The 17365-nt window shown below is 37.6% G+C and overlaps 1 protein-coding gene across 1 annotated transcript in view; it reads left to right on the top strand.

Annotated features, from left to right (window-relative positions):
- The window catches only part of DIAPH3 (diaphanous related formin 3), a 498555-nt gene that overhangs the window by 260837 nt on the left and 220353 nt on the right, over positions 1-17365 (top strand). The window contains exon 21 of the mRNA XM_059377539.1: positions 12800-13039. Coding sequence (XP_059233522.1) covers positions 12800-13039 — 240 coding nt within the window. The remainder of the gene's footprint in view (positions 1-12799; positions 13040-17365) is intronic.

Below are 17365 nucleotides of genomic sequence, written 5' to 3'. Positions count from 1 at the left end.
ACTGCTCCCTTCCTTACTTACTGTGTTGCAGTCCTATTCTTTTGCTGTCCCCACCTCAGATTGACCTTTACTCTTGCAGCTGCTTCTGCTTCAGCCCAAATGCCACTTCATCATGGAAACACACATCATAATGGTCTCCCCTATCATTTTCTATCTCCTATACCCTGCTTAGTCCTAGCACTTTTCCTTATTTCAAAGGATCTTGTCTACTGCTCTTTATCTCTTCCATCCTCTGCTTGCTTACTTATAGTACACTCCATTTAGACAAGGAGGTTTTTGTCTTATTTTTAATGGGAATCTGCAAGGCCAAAAACCGTGAACATAGTAAATGTTCAATAAATATTTGATATATAAACAGATCTAACTCCAAAAGTAGGCATTACCATTTCATAGATGAAGCAACTTGTTCACTCTACCATAAGTATTACTGCTCTGCTGTGAACTCAGACTTTCATGCCACTAAAAGGTAATTACTCCTCTATTTCTTGGGCTGGCCACTGATCTTGTGTTTCTGTTTGCTGTAGGTACCCACTGTCCTGGGGTTGTTTTTAGTGGTGTTTTTGTCTGCTTCATTACTGGAGCAATTTATTTTTAGTATTTAAAGATTAACTGTGAGATAATAATAGATGCAAATTACTTAGAACTTTCAAGGGGGAGCTGAAATTGTTGAACTTGAAATTAAGTTTTTAGAAATTTTGGCTCTTCTTTTCTTTGGGATTTTAAATCTTCTAAGTAGACAACTGAAAAGTGGGGCATTTAAGCCCATAATAGGAAATGTGGTTTCTTTGTTGCTTTTTGGTATGGAAACATTCTTTCTAGTTAGACCCTCTATGTAGTATTGAAATTTTATGGCCCAATCTGCTTAATTTGTTTCATTTGCAAAAACAAAATGAAACATCATTACAGTCACATACTAATTACTAGCCATACATCATTCATTTGAAATAAAGCCTAAAGCATTTTGTAGTTATAAGCAAAAAGGTCTCTTATGATTCATCACTTTGCAAACAACATTGTTTTAAGGTTGCTTTTTTTAGATCCAAGTATCATCTAGTGCCTGGGAAACATTTTCTGTATTCTGCAAATCTCTTTACATATAGGTTTCCATAGTCTCTTCTGAGACTGCTTTGGAAACATAGTGGAAGGGGGGGAAGCTGGACTCAAGGAACTAAGTCACTGTGGAGCCAGGCAGTTGCATCATACTTGTGACTTAAGATGTAATTGTGGCTGTTGGCTGTTTTGTGTCTCATTTGTGAGGCCTTCTCTAAGGGTCTTAAAGTGCATTTTTAGTAAAATCATGTAAATACTGTAATATTCTACTCAGTGGGCTGTCCCTACTAACACGAAGGTGAAAATTTGATGGAAGTGTATTATATACATACTATTCCCATACACTTTAAGTATCTCCCTATAAATTGTTTATTAGAAAGGAAAAGTATAGTCACGTTACGTAGGAAGAACTGGCGAGCATCACTTTAACGAGGTATGTCTGTGTGTGTGTTTGTGTGTGTGTATAAGACGGAGAGAGAGTGTGTGAGAAAGCAGATAGGACAGCACAGAGCTAGCTGAACTAGCTGGTTAATTTGGATAAAGTCTCTTTTTTGGTCTTAAATTATAATTTTTTAAAATTCCATTTACAGTAATATAAAAACATAAAATACTTAGTAATGAGTTAACAAAAGCTGTGTCAACCACTAGCAAAGATAAAACCGAACAAAATATGCAAGTCGTCTATTATAAGGCAGTAGGCAACCAGTAGAGGAAAAATTGCAAGCCTCGAGAGAGCAAACTAATCTTAACTTCATGAATGCCCAGCTTTGGCCTAGTGAAAATTTATAGTTAACAGCAGAGAGAACTGGAGTTGAAATAGAAGTTGTGTTTTTCTCTAAGCAGAAGAGGCAGAGATCAGAATATATAGCAGTAGAAACAGCTGAAATCTTCTGGGCATTGAATGGGGTGGGATTGTGTAGAAAGGAACTCCGGTCATCTTTGTGCAGATCTGCATGGAGTTTGCACCTGTATCCTGGGCTGTTCCTATGCTGAACAAGATTAGTCGCACCACACCTGCTACAGGTTATTAGTGGAGCAGAGATCCTAGTGGTCCAGCATTGCTGGGAGGCTTGGATTTCTGGCTTTGCCAAAATAGAAAGGTAGTCTTAGCACCTCATTTACTTACTTGGCATTTACTCAAACTGGAAAGGTTTTACTTTAGGAATGAGCACCACACCCTAAAGAAGTAACTATTCTAGACCACCTTAAGGAAACCTATAATCCAGCCTTGTAGACTCCTCTGGGAAGAAACTTGGGCGGTTATCCGACCAAGTTAGAGGAGCTAGGGCAACTCATTTACTTCCACCAGCTATACTAACAATGTATAACTCAGGCGTGTACAACTTACGGTGATCACCGAGTGATTTGCCTGCTAAAACAAGAATGTGAACATTCCTTGACTGACTTTTTTGCTTAGCATAATTTAAGTCAGAGAAAGATAAATACCATATGAACAAAACAGATGAACATAGGGGAAGGGAAAATAAAGAGAAGAACAGAAAGGGAGACAAACCCTGAGAGACTTTTAACTGTAGGAAATTAAGGGTAGCTGTTGGGGAGGTGGGTGGGAGGGGTGGCGTAACTGGGTGATGGGCATTCAGGAGGGCACTTGATGTAATGAGCCCCAGATATTATATGCAACTGATGAATCACTAAATTCTACCTCTGAAACTAATAATATACAATATGTTAATTAATTGGCATTTAAATTAAAAAATTTTTAAAAAGAATGAATATTCTTTAAATATTATTTAAAGGAATTTAAAGGAATATTATAATTCAAAGTTGTTGTAATATTATAATATTAAATAGTAAAGAAAAATAAAATGGGATTTATCATCAAAAGAAAAAAATCAAACCAGACCTACGATGGCCCAGATTTGGAATTTCACATGCAAAGCCTTTACTGTGGATATTATGAATATGTTCAAAGAACTAAAGGAAATTATCTTCTAGGAATTAAAAAACAACAACAACATGGTTTTAATTGAGAAATCTCTGCAGGGAAATGAAAACTATAAAAATTTACCATATGGAAATTCTCAAACTGAAGAGTTTAATAACTGAATTGAAATATTTAATGAGTACGTTTAATGGTATATTGGAGGGAGCAGAAGAGTGAGTGAATTTGAAGACAGCTCTATAGAGTTTATTTTATCTTAAGAGCATAGGCCAAAATAATTTGTGTAAAAAGGTGAACAGAACCTTAGGTATTGTTGGGTAAATACCAGTCATTCCCCAAACACCTATAATTGGCATCCCCAAAGGAGAAGAGAGTAAGATTGTGGCTGCTAAGATATTTGAAGATATAATGACCAAGAAATTCCAAATTGAGTGAGAAATAGAAATTTCAAGTTCAAGAAGCCCAGCATACTCCAAAGAGGACAATGTAAAGAAAAAGCCACCTTCGCACATCCTAGTCAAACTGCCTACAGCCAGAAATGAAGAAAAAGTCATGAAACTAACTTGTTGCAGATTGTTTGGGTGAGGATTGGTGGGGAAGACACATTGCTTATAGGAAAATGAGAGATTTTTGCTGACTGCAGAAATAATGGAAAGTGGATGTCAACAGAAGGATGTTAAGTTGTTGAAATAATTAAAAAAAAAAACATGTAAACTCAAATTTTTCTCTTTAATAGATATCCTTCCCAAAACATTGTACAATAAAGACTTTTTAGTGAACTGAGAGGGTTTGTGGCTGGCAGATCTGTCCTACAAAGAATGCTAAAGATTGTATTTCGAACCAAGGGGAAATGATACAGGATGGAAACTCAGATCCTCAAGAAGAAATGAAGAGTGCCTGAAATAGTAAATAAACTGTTTTCCCTTCTTCTATATTACTTAAAAGAGAACTGGTAATTAAAACAAACAAACAAACAAAAACCAAAACCACTGCAGGATAGGGCTTATAATGTACATAGACTTAAAAAATACGATGGTAGTTGCACAAATGATGGGGGCACAACAAATGGAATTATGCTGTTAATACATTACATGCTGAAATGAATCAGGTGGTGCGAAGTGGAGGAAGGCTGAGGCAGGAAAAGGATAACATGTACAGATGCAATGTGAACGTCATAGTAATGCTAAGTAGACTGCTACAGAAGGATGTATCAGTAATGTAAGGATGCATTTTGTTAGTCCTAGAGCAATGAGAAAAAATAAAACGAAGAGTCAGAACTCAGATGCCAGTAGAAGAAATAAAATGGAATACTAAAAATTGCTTAATTACATCTCTTTCCTCTTTTTCCCTGCTTTTGTAGTCGAGAAGAAGAGGGGACAAATGGAAAACGGCAACAATAAGAAAAATAGCCTAACTATGGCTAGTTCAGAGAAGGTATACTTCAAGGCAAAACCTATTATAAGAAATAGTGATATTACACAATGATAGAAAGAGTAATTTACTAGGAATAATCATCTTAAATATATAAGCTCCTAATAACAGCATCAAAATTCATCAAGCCAGTTCGTGGCTAAATTAAATGGAGAAATAGATAATTCCCTAGTCCTAGCCTGTAATGTCTCTTTTTCAGTAAATTCTAGAAAAACTATAGACTTCCCCCTTTCCCCAAAAAAGTAAATATATAGAAAATCAAGACAGTTCTATCAACTCTCTTGTTCTAGTATTTGTGGGGCTTCCTCAGAACAACTGCAGAATATGCATTCCTTTCAAATAGACATGGAAGGTTCACTAAAGTAGACCACTTAGGAATGTAGAATATATCTCGGTAATTTTCAGAAGATTGAAATCTTGCTGAGTCGGTTTTCTGTTAAAACTTAACTGGACAGTAATAATGGAACATCTCTGAAAATTGCATAATGTGGTTTTTAATTACTTGTGGGTCAAAGAAAAAGTCATTTTGAACTGATTGCAAACACTGAAAAACAAAACCAAATTTTCAAATTACAGTTATCAAAAGTCAAAAGAATTTCAGTACAGAGAATTAGACTTGAACATATATGCAGAAATTAACAAAGTATTTTTGTATCAAATATTTCAGTGCATGAAGAGTATGTCATGACCGAGTGGTACAGGGTTGGCCTAACATTTAAAAATTAATGTAGTTAACCATATTACCAGAAAAAGGGAGAAAAATCACATTATCTAAGTAGATGCAAAATGGGAAGTATTCAGAATTTGAATTTGTGATAAACAAAAATTCTTAGCAACTAGAAATAGGAACTCCTTCAACTTGATAAAGGACATCAACGGAAAACCTGTAACTCTCCTCATAACTGATGGTGAAAGCTTAAATGCTTTGTCATTTATGATTGGAATTCAGGCAAGGCTATCTATTCTTACACTTCTATTCAGCATTATAATGCATGTTTTAACCTGTATAGTAAGAAAAGGAAAAGAAATTAAGGGCCTGTGCATTGGAAATGAGGAAGTAAACCACCTTTATGTGGCCTGATTATTGTAAATCCCTTATGAATTCACATAAGCAAACTTGGTTGAAGTAACCAGTGCATTTAGAAAGATCACAGAATATTCAGATACCCGAGTAAGTTGTATTTTTCTCTATAAGCCATGATATATACTAGAAAGCAAAATAAAAATAGTACTATTTACTTCAGCTCCAAAACTAAAATACTTATGAAAAAAAATTCACTAAAACCTGCTAATTTTCTACATCAAAAGCCATAAGAGACTGCTGAGAGAAATTAAAGAAATTATAAATGAGATATTTACCAGGCTTATAAAGTAGAAGGCTCAGTATTAGTAAGATCTGTTTTTCTCTCAAATGATCTTAGATTTCTAATATATGATACACATTCCCAATCAAAATCCCAGCAGGTTTTGTTAAAGTAATTGACAGTAAGTTAGTTACAAAAAATTTCTATGGCATGCAAAGGACCTAGAAGAGTTGAAAATCAGTTTTGAAGAAAGAACATACTAGGAAGACATAGACTACTGATGCAGTATCAAGGCAGTAACATTTTGGCTTAAAAATACACAAACTTTTTCTAGAAAGTTTAGAAATAAACCCACGGAGATACTATTATCAACTGATTTTCAACAGAGACTTCATGGCTAATGAGTGGGGAAAGGAACTTTTTTGCATCTAACTCTACTGCAGTGCTTGGATATCTTGCGAACTGAAATGAATCCCGAGTCTTGTATCATATTACACAGGATAATTAATGAGGAATGGAATATAGACCTAACATGCAAAGATAAAATATCAAACAGGTTTCAAGTGGTAAAAACTACTTAGCGAAACAGTTTAACAATTTCTTATAAAGCATACATTTGTACTGTTTTTTAGATACTTAATAGAAATGACAAGATTCATACAAGAAAATTCACAAGGTCCTGTATTAGTTTCCATGGGCCTCAACAACAAATGCCCACAACTGTGATGGCTTAAAGCAACAAATTTATTCTCTCACATTTCTGGAGACCAAAAATCCTAAATCGAGGTGTTGGCAGGTTGGTTCCTTCTGGAGGCTTTGAGGATGAATCTGTTCCCTGCCTGTCTTCTCACTGTGGTAGCTGCTCCCAGTCACGACTCTGTGTTTTCTAGCTGGGAGGATGACTCCAATCTTTGCCGCCTCCCTTGCATCGCTTTCTCCCGTGTGTCCCCCCCCCCCAACTTTTTTTAAATTAAAATGACATCAGTTACTTAATTTAGAGCTCAGCCTAAATCCAGCATGATCTCATGTGGAGATCCCTAATCACATCATCAAAGACCCTCTTTCCAAATAAATTCACAGGTACCTGGGGTTAGAACTTGACACACCATTTTTCCAGTCCTTGTTTAACCTAACCCCTATGTCGCCTCAGACTAGAAAATAAGAATCTCCCAACACGTTATATGTCTGGTATATTTTTACAATGAAATCTTGCTCATTAAAGCGAATAAAGTACCTGATCACAGTACATATATGTGAATCTCAAAGTCATTTTGTTCAGTGAGAGAAGCCAGACATGAAAAGTGTTTACTGAAAGTTTTATTAAAATAAATTTCAAGAAGAGGCGAAACTAAGTTATTGTGATAGAAATCAAAACATTGGTTTCCTGTGGTAGGGTGGGAATAGTCTGGAAGCAGACATGAATGAATTTAAGACACCAGAATGGTTCTGGGTTTTATGCCAGCTTTTTAATTCATCAGATATGAAACTTCTGTGTTAAGAGTATTTGCTAAGACTGCCAATTTAAATAAGAAGTCTCTCGCTCTCTAGCTTTCCCACTTACAGATCCTGAGCATCTACAGAACTCATTTGGACCTCCTGTGAAATCCTTAGTGGTCCAGAATTGATAAGTACTTGTAAACAAAGATAAAGCAATATCTGATGACTCTAACCAATGTTCTATTTCTTGACTAGCTAGAGGAATATACATTTTATCCTTTTAATAATTTTTGTATAATTCTTGGCTTTGCTCCTATGAAAAAATATAAAAAAAACATACCATATGTACATTGCTGTTCTGTAGTTTTTAAAAAAAATAATTTTAGCTTCAGAGCTTTAATATCATAAGGACACATTTATTAAAAAAAATTTTTTTTGTATTCTGAGCACTGCCCAGGCATAAGGTGCTATTTAAATAGCTGTGTTCTTGATACATTTCTTTCTTTCTTTCTTTCTTTTTTTTTAAGATTTTATTTATCTTGAGAGCATGAGTAAGTACGCGGGGTGAGGGGCAGAGGAAGAGAATTTCAACCAGACTCCCCACTGAGTGTGGAGCCCAATGTGGGGCTCAATCTCAAGACCCTGAGATCCTGACCTGAGCCCTAATCAAGAGATCAAGAGGGATGCTCAACCAGTCGACCCACCCACAGAACCCTTTTGATGCATTTCTTGACATGAAATGAACTCCCCCCCCCCCCCCCCCCCCCCCCCCCCGCCAAGCATTCTGGAAGTCTTGAAAATAGTGACCAACTCATAGTAAAAGGTCGCTATTTTTTATGTAGTTTAGCAAGGAATCAAGTTAAGACCTTTTTTCTAAGTGTCTTAATTCTCTTAATAGATTCACATTTCTTAGAGGTCGCTTTCCTCTCAGCCCTTCGTCATTTTCTTTAGTCGTGGGCAACGAAGCATTTGTTTTTTCCGGTTCTCCTTGCTTATCGCGCCTCTCCCACAGAGAACGGAAGAATTAGCTAATAAGGAAGTATGAGTGGAGAGTGCAGTGTGAGGGGCTAACAAACACGAATCTGGAAACTACTCAAAATTCAGCACAACAGGAGGTAGTCGGGAAAGGAAAAGAGTCTGAAGTAGTAACAGGCAATGCTCACAGCAGGGTCATCTCCATAGCGTTTTGTCTAATAACTACTGCGGCGCAATTAAAGTCCATCGTACTCCTGGAAAAGCATAGGAGTAGGTTGAGTATCAGATGGTTTTTAAGTTGTGATTATTAATTTCCACACTGTGATGCTCTGAGTGGCACGCACACGTGATTGGCGGCGAGTTAGCTTGAGGGCTGTGTCCTACTGGCATGTGACCTCGAAGGAGTCCTTGAACCTTTGTGAAATCCTGTTGTGTTATTCCGGATTCATGCACAAAACATATGAAGTAAAGGTTTAAGTCCGTGAAGACTGGAGTGAGTGGCTTTTCAGTCAGTTGGTTACTTACAGGGTTAGCCAAATGAATGGTTAAAATAGTTTTGAAACAGCGTGAGGGAATAATAACAAAGATAGAGAGCACGTACTGAAATTTCTTTTGAGGGGAGACTACGCAAATCTGCAGGCAAGAAGGTGGGGGGTGAACCCAGCAAGTTTTGTTTTTTGGTTTTTTTTTAGATTTTATTTGTTATTTGTTTGGCAGAGAGACAGGCACAAGTAGGCAGAGTGGCAGGCGGAGGGAGAGGGAGAAGCAGGCTCCCTGCTGAGCAGGGAGTCAGATGCAGGACTCAATCCCAGGACCCTGGGATCATGACCTGAGCTGAAGAGGACTGAGCCACCCGGTGATTCGCCCCAGCGAGTTTTGAATAATCTGGTTTCTGAATATCTCTTATCTATAAAACAAAGAGAACCAGATATGGTATTATACATAACTGGTGTAGAAATATCTAATTCTATTTTTTCCTCAATAAAACAATGGATGACATGGGGAAAACATAATCATAATGAGATGATGGAAGAGAACATCTTCCTGGGGACTATTGCTACTTTTTACCTTTTCTTTAAAAAAAAAAAAAAGAAGATTTATTTATTTATTTATTAGAGAAATCACAAGTAGGCAGAGAGGCAGGCAGAGAGAGACAGGGAAGCAGGCTCCCCACTGAGCAGAGAGCCAGATGTGGGCCTCCAGGACCCTGAGATCATGACCTGAGCAGAAGGCAGAGGCTTAACCCACTGAGTCACCCAGGTGCCCACTACTTTTTTACCCTTTAAGACAGATGGAAGGACTCAGATGATCTAAAGGCGGCAGTCCTGATTTAGGTGACTTTCTCAGTGCTGAGTGGGCTCCCACTCAGTACCTGTTGGTTCATTATTCTCCAAAGGTCTTTCATTTCATCTCTTCTCTGAAACACAAGTGTGACTGTAATGGTTACCCATGGTGTTCCAGATACTGCTTGTGGTTTGATTTTCACCAGTCACTGTTTGAAAGGTATTCTCATTGCAGCACAGGCCATCTATGGTCATGCGGTGGAGAGATTGCGGGAATCCTTCCCCTGCTTTCATACAACAGTGAGATCAAAGTATTTTCACTTTCACTTTTACGCCTTTAGATTGATCTTCAGATTACAATCCATCGATTTGGTGATGCAAGTTTATATTACTAAGACTCCGTAACAATAAATTGAAAGGCTGCCTCTGTGAAAGCGGAATTCTAATTTCTTCAAGCATTCTAATTATTAGCTATCTTATAGTTTAACTTCTATAACTCTTCTCCTCCTCCTCCTCCTCCTTTTTAGTGACTTTCTGTTACCACTGAGAGGGAAATGGAGTGCTCCATTTCTGCATCCAGACTAGCCTGTGGCAGACAAATGAGAGGTTCCTTAGCAAGCCAACAGAATGCAAATCCTGTGTTGACGGATCACAGATCACATAAAGTGACAAAGAAACATCATTCTAGAATTTAAAAAAAAAATTTCTTTTCCAATTTTTAACCTTTTTTCTTTGATCCAATATGACAAAAGACTTTGTTTTGGTTAATGACAAAGAGACCCCTGTGATTATCCTAGATCTTAAGATTTAGATCTTAGAATGTTAGCGTTCTTTCCCCGTTTGGTTTGGTTTTTAAATAACGGGGACAGCCAAGTGTCCTGGAGGATCCGAGTAGTCTATTTTAATAGAGGACTCAGGACCTTAACAAGCGTCAGGTGATCTCTCAGGTTCTGTTCCAACTCAGTGATTATTTTCACTAAAATAAGCTTATTTCCTATGCGTCAAAATGTTTTTTGAAATTTGGAAGGAAAACAATATGCAAAGGATGTCTAATTTTACAAGATGTTGCTCCAAGATGTGTTTTGCAGGATTCCTTTCCTGACTTTGCTTGGTCAGGCTTTTTCATGAACTCGTAGCATTTTGTTCTGCATTACATCATACACTTACTCTATCTTTTCAAGTTACCTGTCCCCAGTGCCAGGTAGACTCATTACTCATACAAATCTAGGTTATATTTTTCTAGGAAAATTAATTACTTTATACTGGCTACATATGGTTAGCTTGTCAGCAGGAAAGCTTCAACATATTTTGGGTCAGTATAATATAAGCATTTAAGCAGTTTTTTCACTTTGGGCATAAAGTAGTACATTAATATAGGTTAAAAGTAATATGCTTAGTAATACTGATATTTTCCTGATACTACTGATTGTATACTGATATGTGAATACTTCGCATATTTACTGCAAAGTAACAAAGTGTCATGAATGAGGATACAAGTTGAAAACATGGCATGGGCACATCATATACCTTTTGAACGACCATACTATGTGTATTCAGGTGATTATTCCTCTCTCTTACTATTCTAAAGGATCTATTAAACGTAATAGAACATTATACAGAATTGGCCCAATACAATATGAATGCCATTTGCAATGTTTAAGGATAAAAATGTAGGGAATTTAGCCCATTTGGGAACATTTAAGAACCATGAAGCAACTTGATGAGAAGTAATCACTGCTGAACTCTACTTCGTGAGCTGGACCTAGAAGTCCAAACAGAAGGGTTCATACCCATTCACAATCTGTATTCTAATAGGGCTTCATTTTATCTTTCTAACATTTTATATTTATTTTATGGAGCCATTATTAGTTTTTGCCTTTTTTTTTTTTTTTTTTTTTTTAGTCTTATTTGAGCTTACAGTCTTCTTACTTTCTTGTTGGAAGAAAAAAAATTTCCTCTAGACAGGCAAACTTGAGATATTTTTTCGAGCTCTTTGTAGAGAGGAGTCATTAACTACATTAGTCGAACTCTTAGGATCTTGGCTGTATACACTTAAATGTTTAATCTGTCAGGTGGCTGGGGAGAACACTCAATGTGACTTAGCTCTTTATATTATTTACTAAGAAACTTTTCAGTCACTGATTTGGTCCATCAGACAATGTTCTCTCAGAGCTATGAACAGAGAGAAAACCCCTAATGCCCAGTTGTGGTTAGGCAGGGCTGCTGGGCTGCACTGTTAAACAGCTAACCAGGGTCGGGAATAGCCTTTTGAATCTAATAAATTCAGGCCTTTGTCTGGTCTACTCAATTTTAAATAAGTCATTATATTATGAGCAGATAGTCTTGTGCCTCTGGAACAGAAATCCTATAAGCTTTGTGTGGCATTGTCCTTTACTTTTTTCTTTAGGGTTGTGACTGACAGAATTCTTCCTTATTTTAACCCTCTGGTGTTCTGTCACTCCCCACCCCCCCCCCCACCTTGCCTCTCACTGCTTTTGATATTTATAATGGTTGTTGAAATTCAATAGTTTTACTGTTAATGCCTCATCAAGGTGTTTTAAGTCTAAATCCCTAGTATATTTGCCCAAGGAATGCATAGCTTAAATGCCTTTTGTCTCCAGCCTTCAGTTAAATAGCTCTTCTCCCCACTTGTGATAGAACACTGGTGGGAAGCTCAGGCAAGAACTTGCTGACCCTCTAGCCTTTTTGTTCTTTTTGTACTCTTCAACTCCCCACATTCACAAGGGAACCCCGAGTCCTGAACAGGGTTCACGTGGTGTGGGATGGATCTGTGGCTCCGCGAGGCTTCTGTCTCTGGCTACGCCCATGTTCCCTAACACGGACCCTGCTCATTTAGTGTGTGCCAGGAGTCATTCTACTTGGCTGTGTTTCTCAGGAAAGTCAATTTAGTACAAATTGGGACCTATTTACTTTCCCTCCATCTAACACATACTGTTAGTCAGCAGGGCTTCTGAGGACAGCGGTTGCTATTTGAAGAAAACAAACCCACTTTGGATCTTTCTGAATGCTTTAAACATGACCCCACATTTTCAATATCGAACAAAAATTAATGGTAGACTTGCTTTGTCATTTGTTGCCCGTGTACCCTGTTACCGTTTGAAAATTCGGTTTCTGTTAAGAAATTATATGCACTCGATTACTTGACCATTGTCATCGAATTAAAGCTTTCTTTCCACTGGGCATCTAAATTGCGAATTTTTCTTCTCTGAGAAATGACTCTTGATTGCTCACAAAACACAAGCAGGGCTCCTCTCTCTCCCTGCTATCAGTTTGAAGGGACATATTGCTTCCTCGGCACTGTCATACCAATAAATCATCCCAGATTACTCGCCGTCATACAGGACTAAAGTATACCATGCATTTTAAAGGAAATCTGCTATTTTCTTTTCCATCAGATGAGCAATGTGAAGAGACTGCGGCCACGGCTCAGTGCTATTCTCTTTAAGCTGCAGTTTGAAGAGCAGGTGAACAACATCAAACCTGACATCATGGCTGTCAGTACTGCCTGCGAGGAGATAAAGCAGAGCAGAAGCTTCAGCAAGTTGCTGGAACTTGTGTTGCTGATGGGAAACTACATGAACGCTGGCTCCCGGAATGCTCAAACCTTCGGATTTAACCTTAGCTCTCTCTGTAAAGTGAGTTTGTTTTTTTGAAAACACATATTTGCCTGAACACTTCTTCTGAAATGTCAGCCCTGATTACATTGTTTAAATATTTTTAGTTTGAAGTGCCCGTTATCAGGAATTTGAACGAAACCATGAACCCAAACCCAGAGTGAACTGAGCTAATTTACTTAACCTTGGAGCTAAATCCAAATATTAATTTTCTCTGATCTGCAAATTCAGTGGAAGGATTTTGTTTAATAACAGAATTATGTTGTAAACCCAGGCTTTCCCAAACTAATGAAATGGAACATCAAAATACTACAAAATCTAATATTCAATTCAGGGAGCTGCAAATGATGGTATAGACATTTTGGGAATTGCTTAGGGTTGCCACTACATTTTTTTACCGTTAGGATTTAAATACTTCATTGTTTTTGTTTTTGTTTTGGCAAGCTGACTAAAGGCAGAAAAGAATGAGACTGCTTTATATAAGTGGAAAATCATTAGGAATAAACATGCCTCAGGAGTCATTGATGATTTTGAAATGTTTCCATCTAAATATAATTTTAAAGGATGTGAAAATCAAGGAAGTTTAGAGATTTGGTTTTTTTTTTTTTTTTTTTCCTCCTGGGTTCCTCTACAGGTTAAATGTTCTTATGGCAAATATATTCACTGTTTTATGTAACAGGAGCTCTTTCCTCAGAAGCGGGCTATAGTAATAGCACTTTATTGATCTGCTTACAACAAATTCTTCTCTGTTACACATCACAAGAAAAGCTTTCTTTTGTTCTTGACCTGCTAACATCTATACTACCTGATTAAGGAATTTGATGACTGGTTTTCCCCACTGTCCAGAAGTTCACTTCATGCAACTTCACCTGTATGAAAGACTTACATTAGTATGCATCTGTTTCCTAACTTAAATCCGAAGAGGATTTCCGCTTTTACGAAATGGTGATTGCTTCTCTACTTTACACTATTTGGCATATGGAGGGTTTCATGGGAACGCTCCACTTTTGGGTAGCTGGGGAGACCTGTGTTGATATTTATTGCCACTTAGGGAAGGTGAGATGTAAATCCAGTTTTAGCTTTGGTTTCCTTGAATAGTTGATCTCTCAGTGCTTTCATGACTTTCCTTATACAGTTTTCCTGACCTCTGCCTCCTGTTGGCATAACAGCTTGTGAGCTAGCTTCACTCCATCTCCACCTTTTTATTTTCCTCTCATTTTCTGAGCCTGATATATTCCGTTAAGATCCCTGGCATGGTGGCTGCAATTCATAACCCATGTATTAAAGACTTTGAACATGTATGGAGGGCTTTCTTATTCCTGTGCCAAACGCTTGACCTCATCATCTCATTGAATGGATATAATTATTTATGTGGCATACATGGAACGCCTGTTTTTCACGTGTAAATCATTATGATTAAAATTTTTAATAGAGCTGTATCCAAAAAGTTATGGCAACAGAGTTGAGATAGAGGCTAGCTCGGTTAAGGGAGGACAGCTAACCATTCAGAGAGGAATGGGAAGGATCTGGAAGTATGAGTGGATGTTCCTGAGAAGGAAAGGCATTCTAGCCGGTAGCCATCAGTTGGCATGAAGGGTCATATCATGGCATATGTGAGTTCACCAAGGGATCAGAAGCTTAGGTGGGAGAAGCATAGGGAAAATGGAAATGAAGTAGTATATTGGTCTAGATTAAAAATCATCTCCAGTGGCACACCTGATGGTAAAGATTAATGGAGACATGTTCTTTAATTCATATGATATTCTCAGAGATGTCCCGTAGCAACCTAATTCTAATAGCAGTATGGAAGAAAGTTGAGCTGCTCTGTCCAGTCCTGGTACCATGAGCCATGTGGGGCTGTTGACATATAAATTAATTAAAATTTAAATAACATTAGGTTATACCTCAGTCATCCTTGTCACGTTTCAGGTGAATAAGTGTCCATATGTGTTGGCAGTGTAAATAGAGCACATTTCCATCACGGTAGAATATTCTCCTGGACCACACTGGCCTAGAGGGTTATAGTTGGGAGAGACTCGGTGACTGGCTGACATTTAGCAAGTGACTGAGGAACTAAAACTGAAAAGATAGATGGGGGGGATGATGGGAGCTGCCTTCATTATTTAACAAGTATTTTGAAACGGTGTGTGTCTGTTATTAAACGGTGACTGTATGTCGAGACAGTGGAATTACAAGCTTTGATAGTGACAAAAGGGTTTGGGGTAGGATGGGAGACGGGGCGAAGGGGAGTGACACAGTCCAGGAGCATCTAGGGAACTGTGAGAATATGGTGATAATGAACTTGGAGGTGGAAGGGCGAGGAGACAAGCACAACTGCCAGATTCAGGCTTTTCCTGAGCAGGGAAGCAAAGGAAGACGAGATGAAGAGCACAAGGTCATGGAGACATTTACACCAGCACATCAACTGGAGTTTCTTTCTTTCTTTTTTTTTTTTTTTTTAAGATTTTATTTATTTGACAGATGGAGATCACAAATAGGCAGAGAAGCAGGCAGAGAGAGAGGGAGGAAGCAGGCTCCCTTCTGAGCAGAGAGCCTGATGCAGGATTCGATCCCAGGACCCTGGGCTCATGACCTGAGCTGAAGGCAGAGGCTTTAACCCACTGAGTCACTCAGGCACCCTGGAGTTTGTTTCTCAGTGTTAAGAGTCTACTCGTTTTGAGAGCTTGCATCTCAGAACTCCAGCCGACTTAAAAAAGTTGACCATATGCCCTCCCTCATACTTTCCTTGCAAAGTAGCTGTTGACAAGAGATGAGGTCTGATTGTTGAGGTAGAGTAGCCCAATACAGTGCCTGGTGCATAGTAAATATCTGAGTGAATGACAATGTGATAGACAAAATGGACACAAATTTGTCCCTCTTAGTTATGTAGTTGAAAGTAGACATCCGCTCATACGGCTATACAGTGGCTGATGCATAGTAATTTACAAGTGCAATGAATGTTGCTATTATTTTACTATAGTTAATCTGTCGCCAGATAAGAGCCTGCTGTATTTTCAGGCAATGATACTAGATACTTTGATCATCCGTATTAGAAGCCTTCTATTGTGCAAGAAACAAAATAAATACCACAACTTTATATTTTTTATTAGCCTACATGTCAAGTTGAAAGCATATATTGAACAAGATGATATCTCATCATGTTTGTTATCAGAAGCAGCAGCTTGATCTCTGACTATTGTGATTGAATTTTCACACTGAGTATAAAGCATTTGGTTTGACGATAAGTCCCCATAAAAGGAATTCCATATTTATTTGACAGTAGAAAGACAGGGTAATGTTTTAATCTGTTAAAACATGCTGGGTAATTATATGACATCTAGTATTCTATATTCAGAAACTTTAGTTTTAAATACCCTTTATAAATTTAGCTCTAGAATGAAAAGTGTAGCAAATTCATATTAGGGTGTTAACTTTACATAGTTTAGAAATAATTACATGAATAGTGAAATCTATATACATTATAGTTGAGTTTGGGGGGCTATAGTACATCTTTGCATACATTTATAATCGAGAAAACTAAATACAATAACTGAGTTCAGAGGGTAAATTTTGTGAGCTTTTTTAAATCCTAAATATTTGATGCGGCCTATGATAAATAAACATAAAAGTAAAATACGAGATATAAGAGAAACACAAGTGAGAATCTGTTAAGATATAGGTGTTCAGGTTTGAGACTCAGTGAAATGCAAACATGGTAATGAAACTTCACATGAGCTAAAGATGAGTTTTCTCTTATTAACCAAACGTGAACTTCACAAGAAAATTTGCATGTGTATTGTTATAAAAGAAAAATACGATATTGAGCCGTGGTCTTTAAAACAGGAAACGAAAGAATCAGTTACATTAGGTTCTTTCTTTTGGAATTATCTCTCGTCTCCTCCCCTTTCCTTTCCTACATGTTTGGATCAGAGCCTCTTAGGGCCTGACACTCCAAGAGAACCCTCATGGTAAGGTACAAATGTACTTTTCAGTTGCATAATGCTATTCCTAGTTGAAGTAAAATGGTAGAAGTACCTTGCTTTCTGATGGCTTGGCTATTTAAAAGGATAAACCTTAGAATATATAAAAGAATGGATGGACTTCTTTTCATCCATAAAGTCCTCCGAAGATTTTCTAGACTTTAGATAAGAATTAGATAATATGCAATTAGAAATTATATTCTTTTTTCTGTACCTGCTATTGATTAAATGGAAACCCATATCCTTAGAAATTCAGTCAGTAAATGGTAGGTGATCGCCTGACCAAAGTGCCCACCTAGAAAAAATGTGTGTGTGCTTTGTGTTGAAGTTAATTTTCTGTTGTTAGGGCAAAGATCCTCCCCCCCCC

Source organism: Mustela nigripes, chromosome 15 (genome assembly GCF_022355385.1).
Source record: "Mustela nigripes isolate SB6536 chromosome 15, MUSNIG.SB6536, whole genome shotgun sequence".
Lineage (NCBI taxonomy): Eukaryota > Metazoa > Chordata > Mammalia > Carnivora > Mustelidae > Mustela > Mustela nigripes.
The sequence above is the reverse complement of the archived record's forward strand: the minus strand, read 5'-3'. Positions and strand labels throughout refer to the sequence as shown.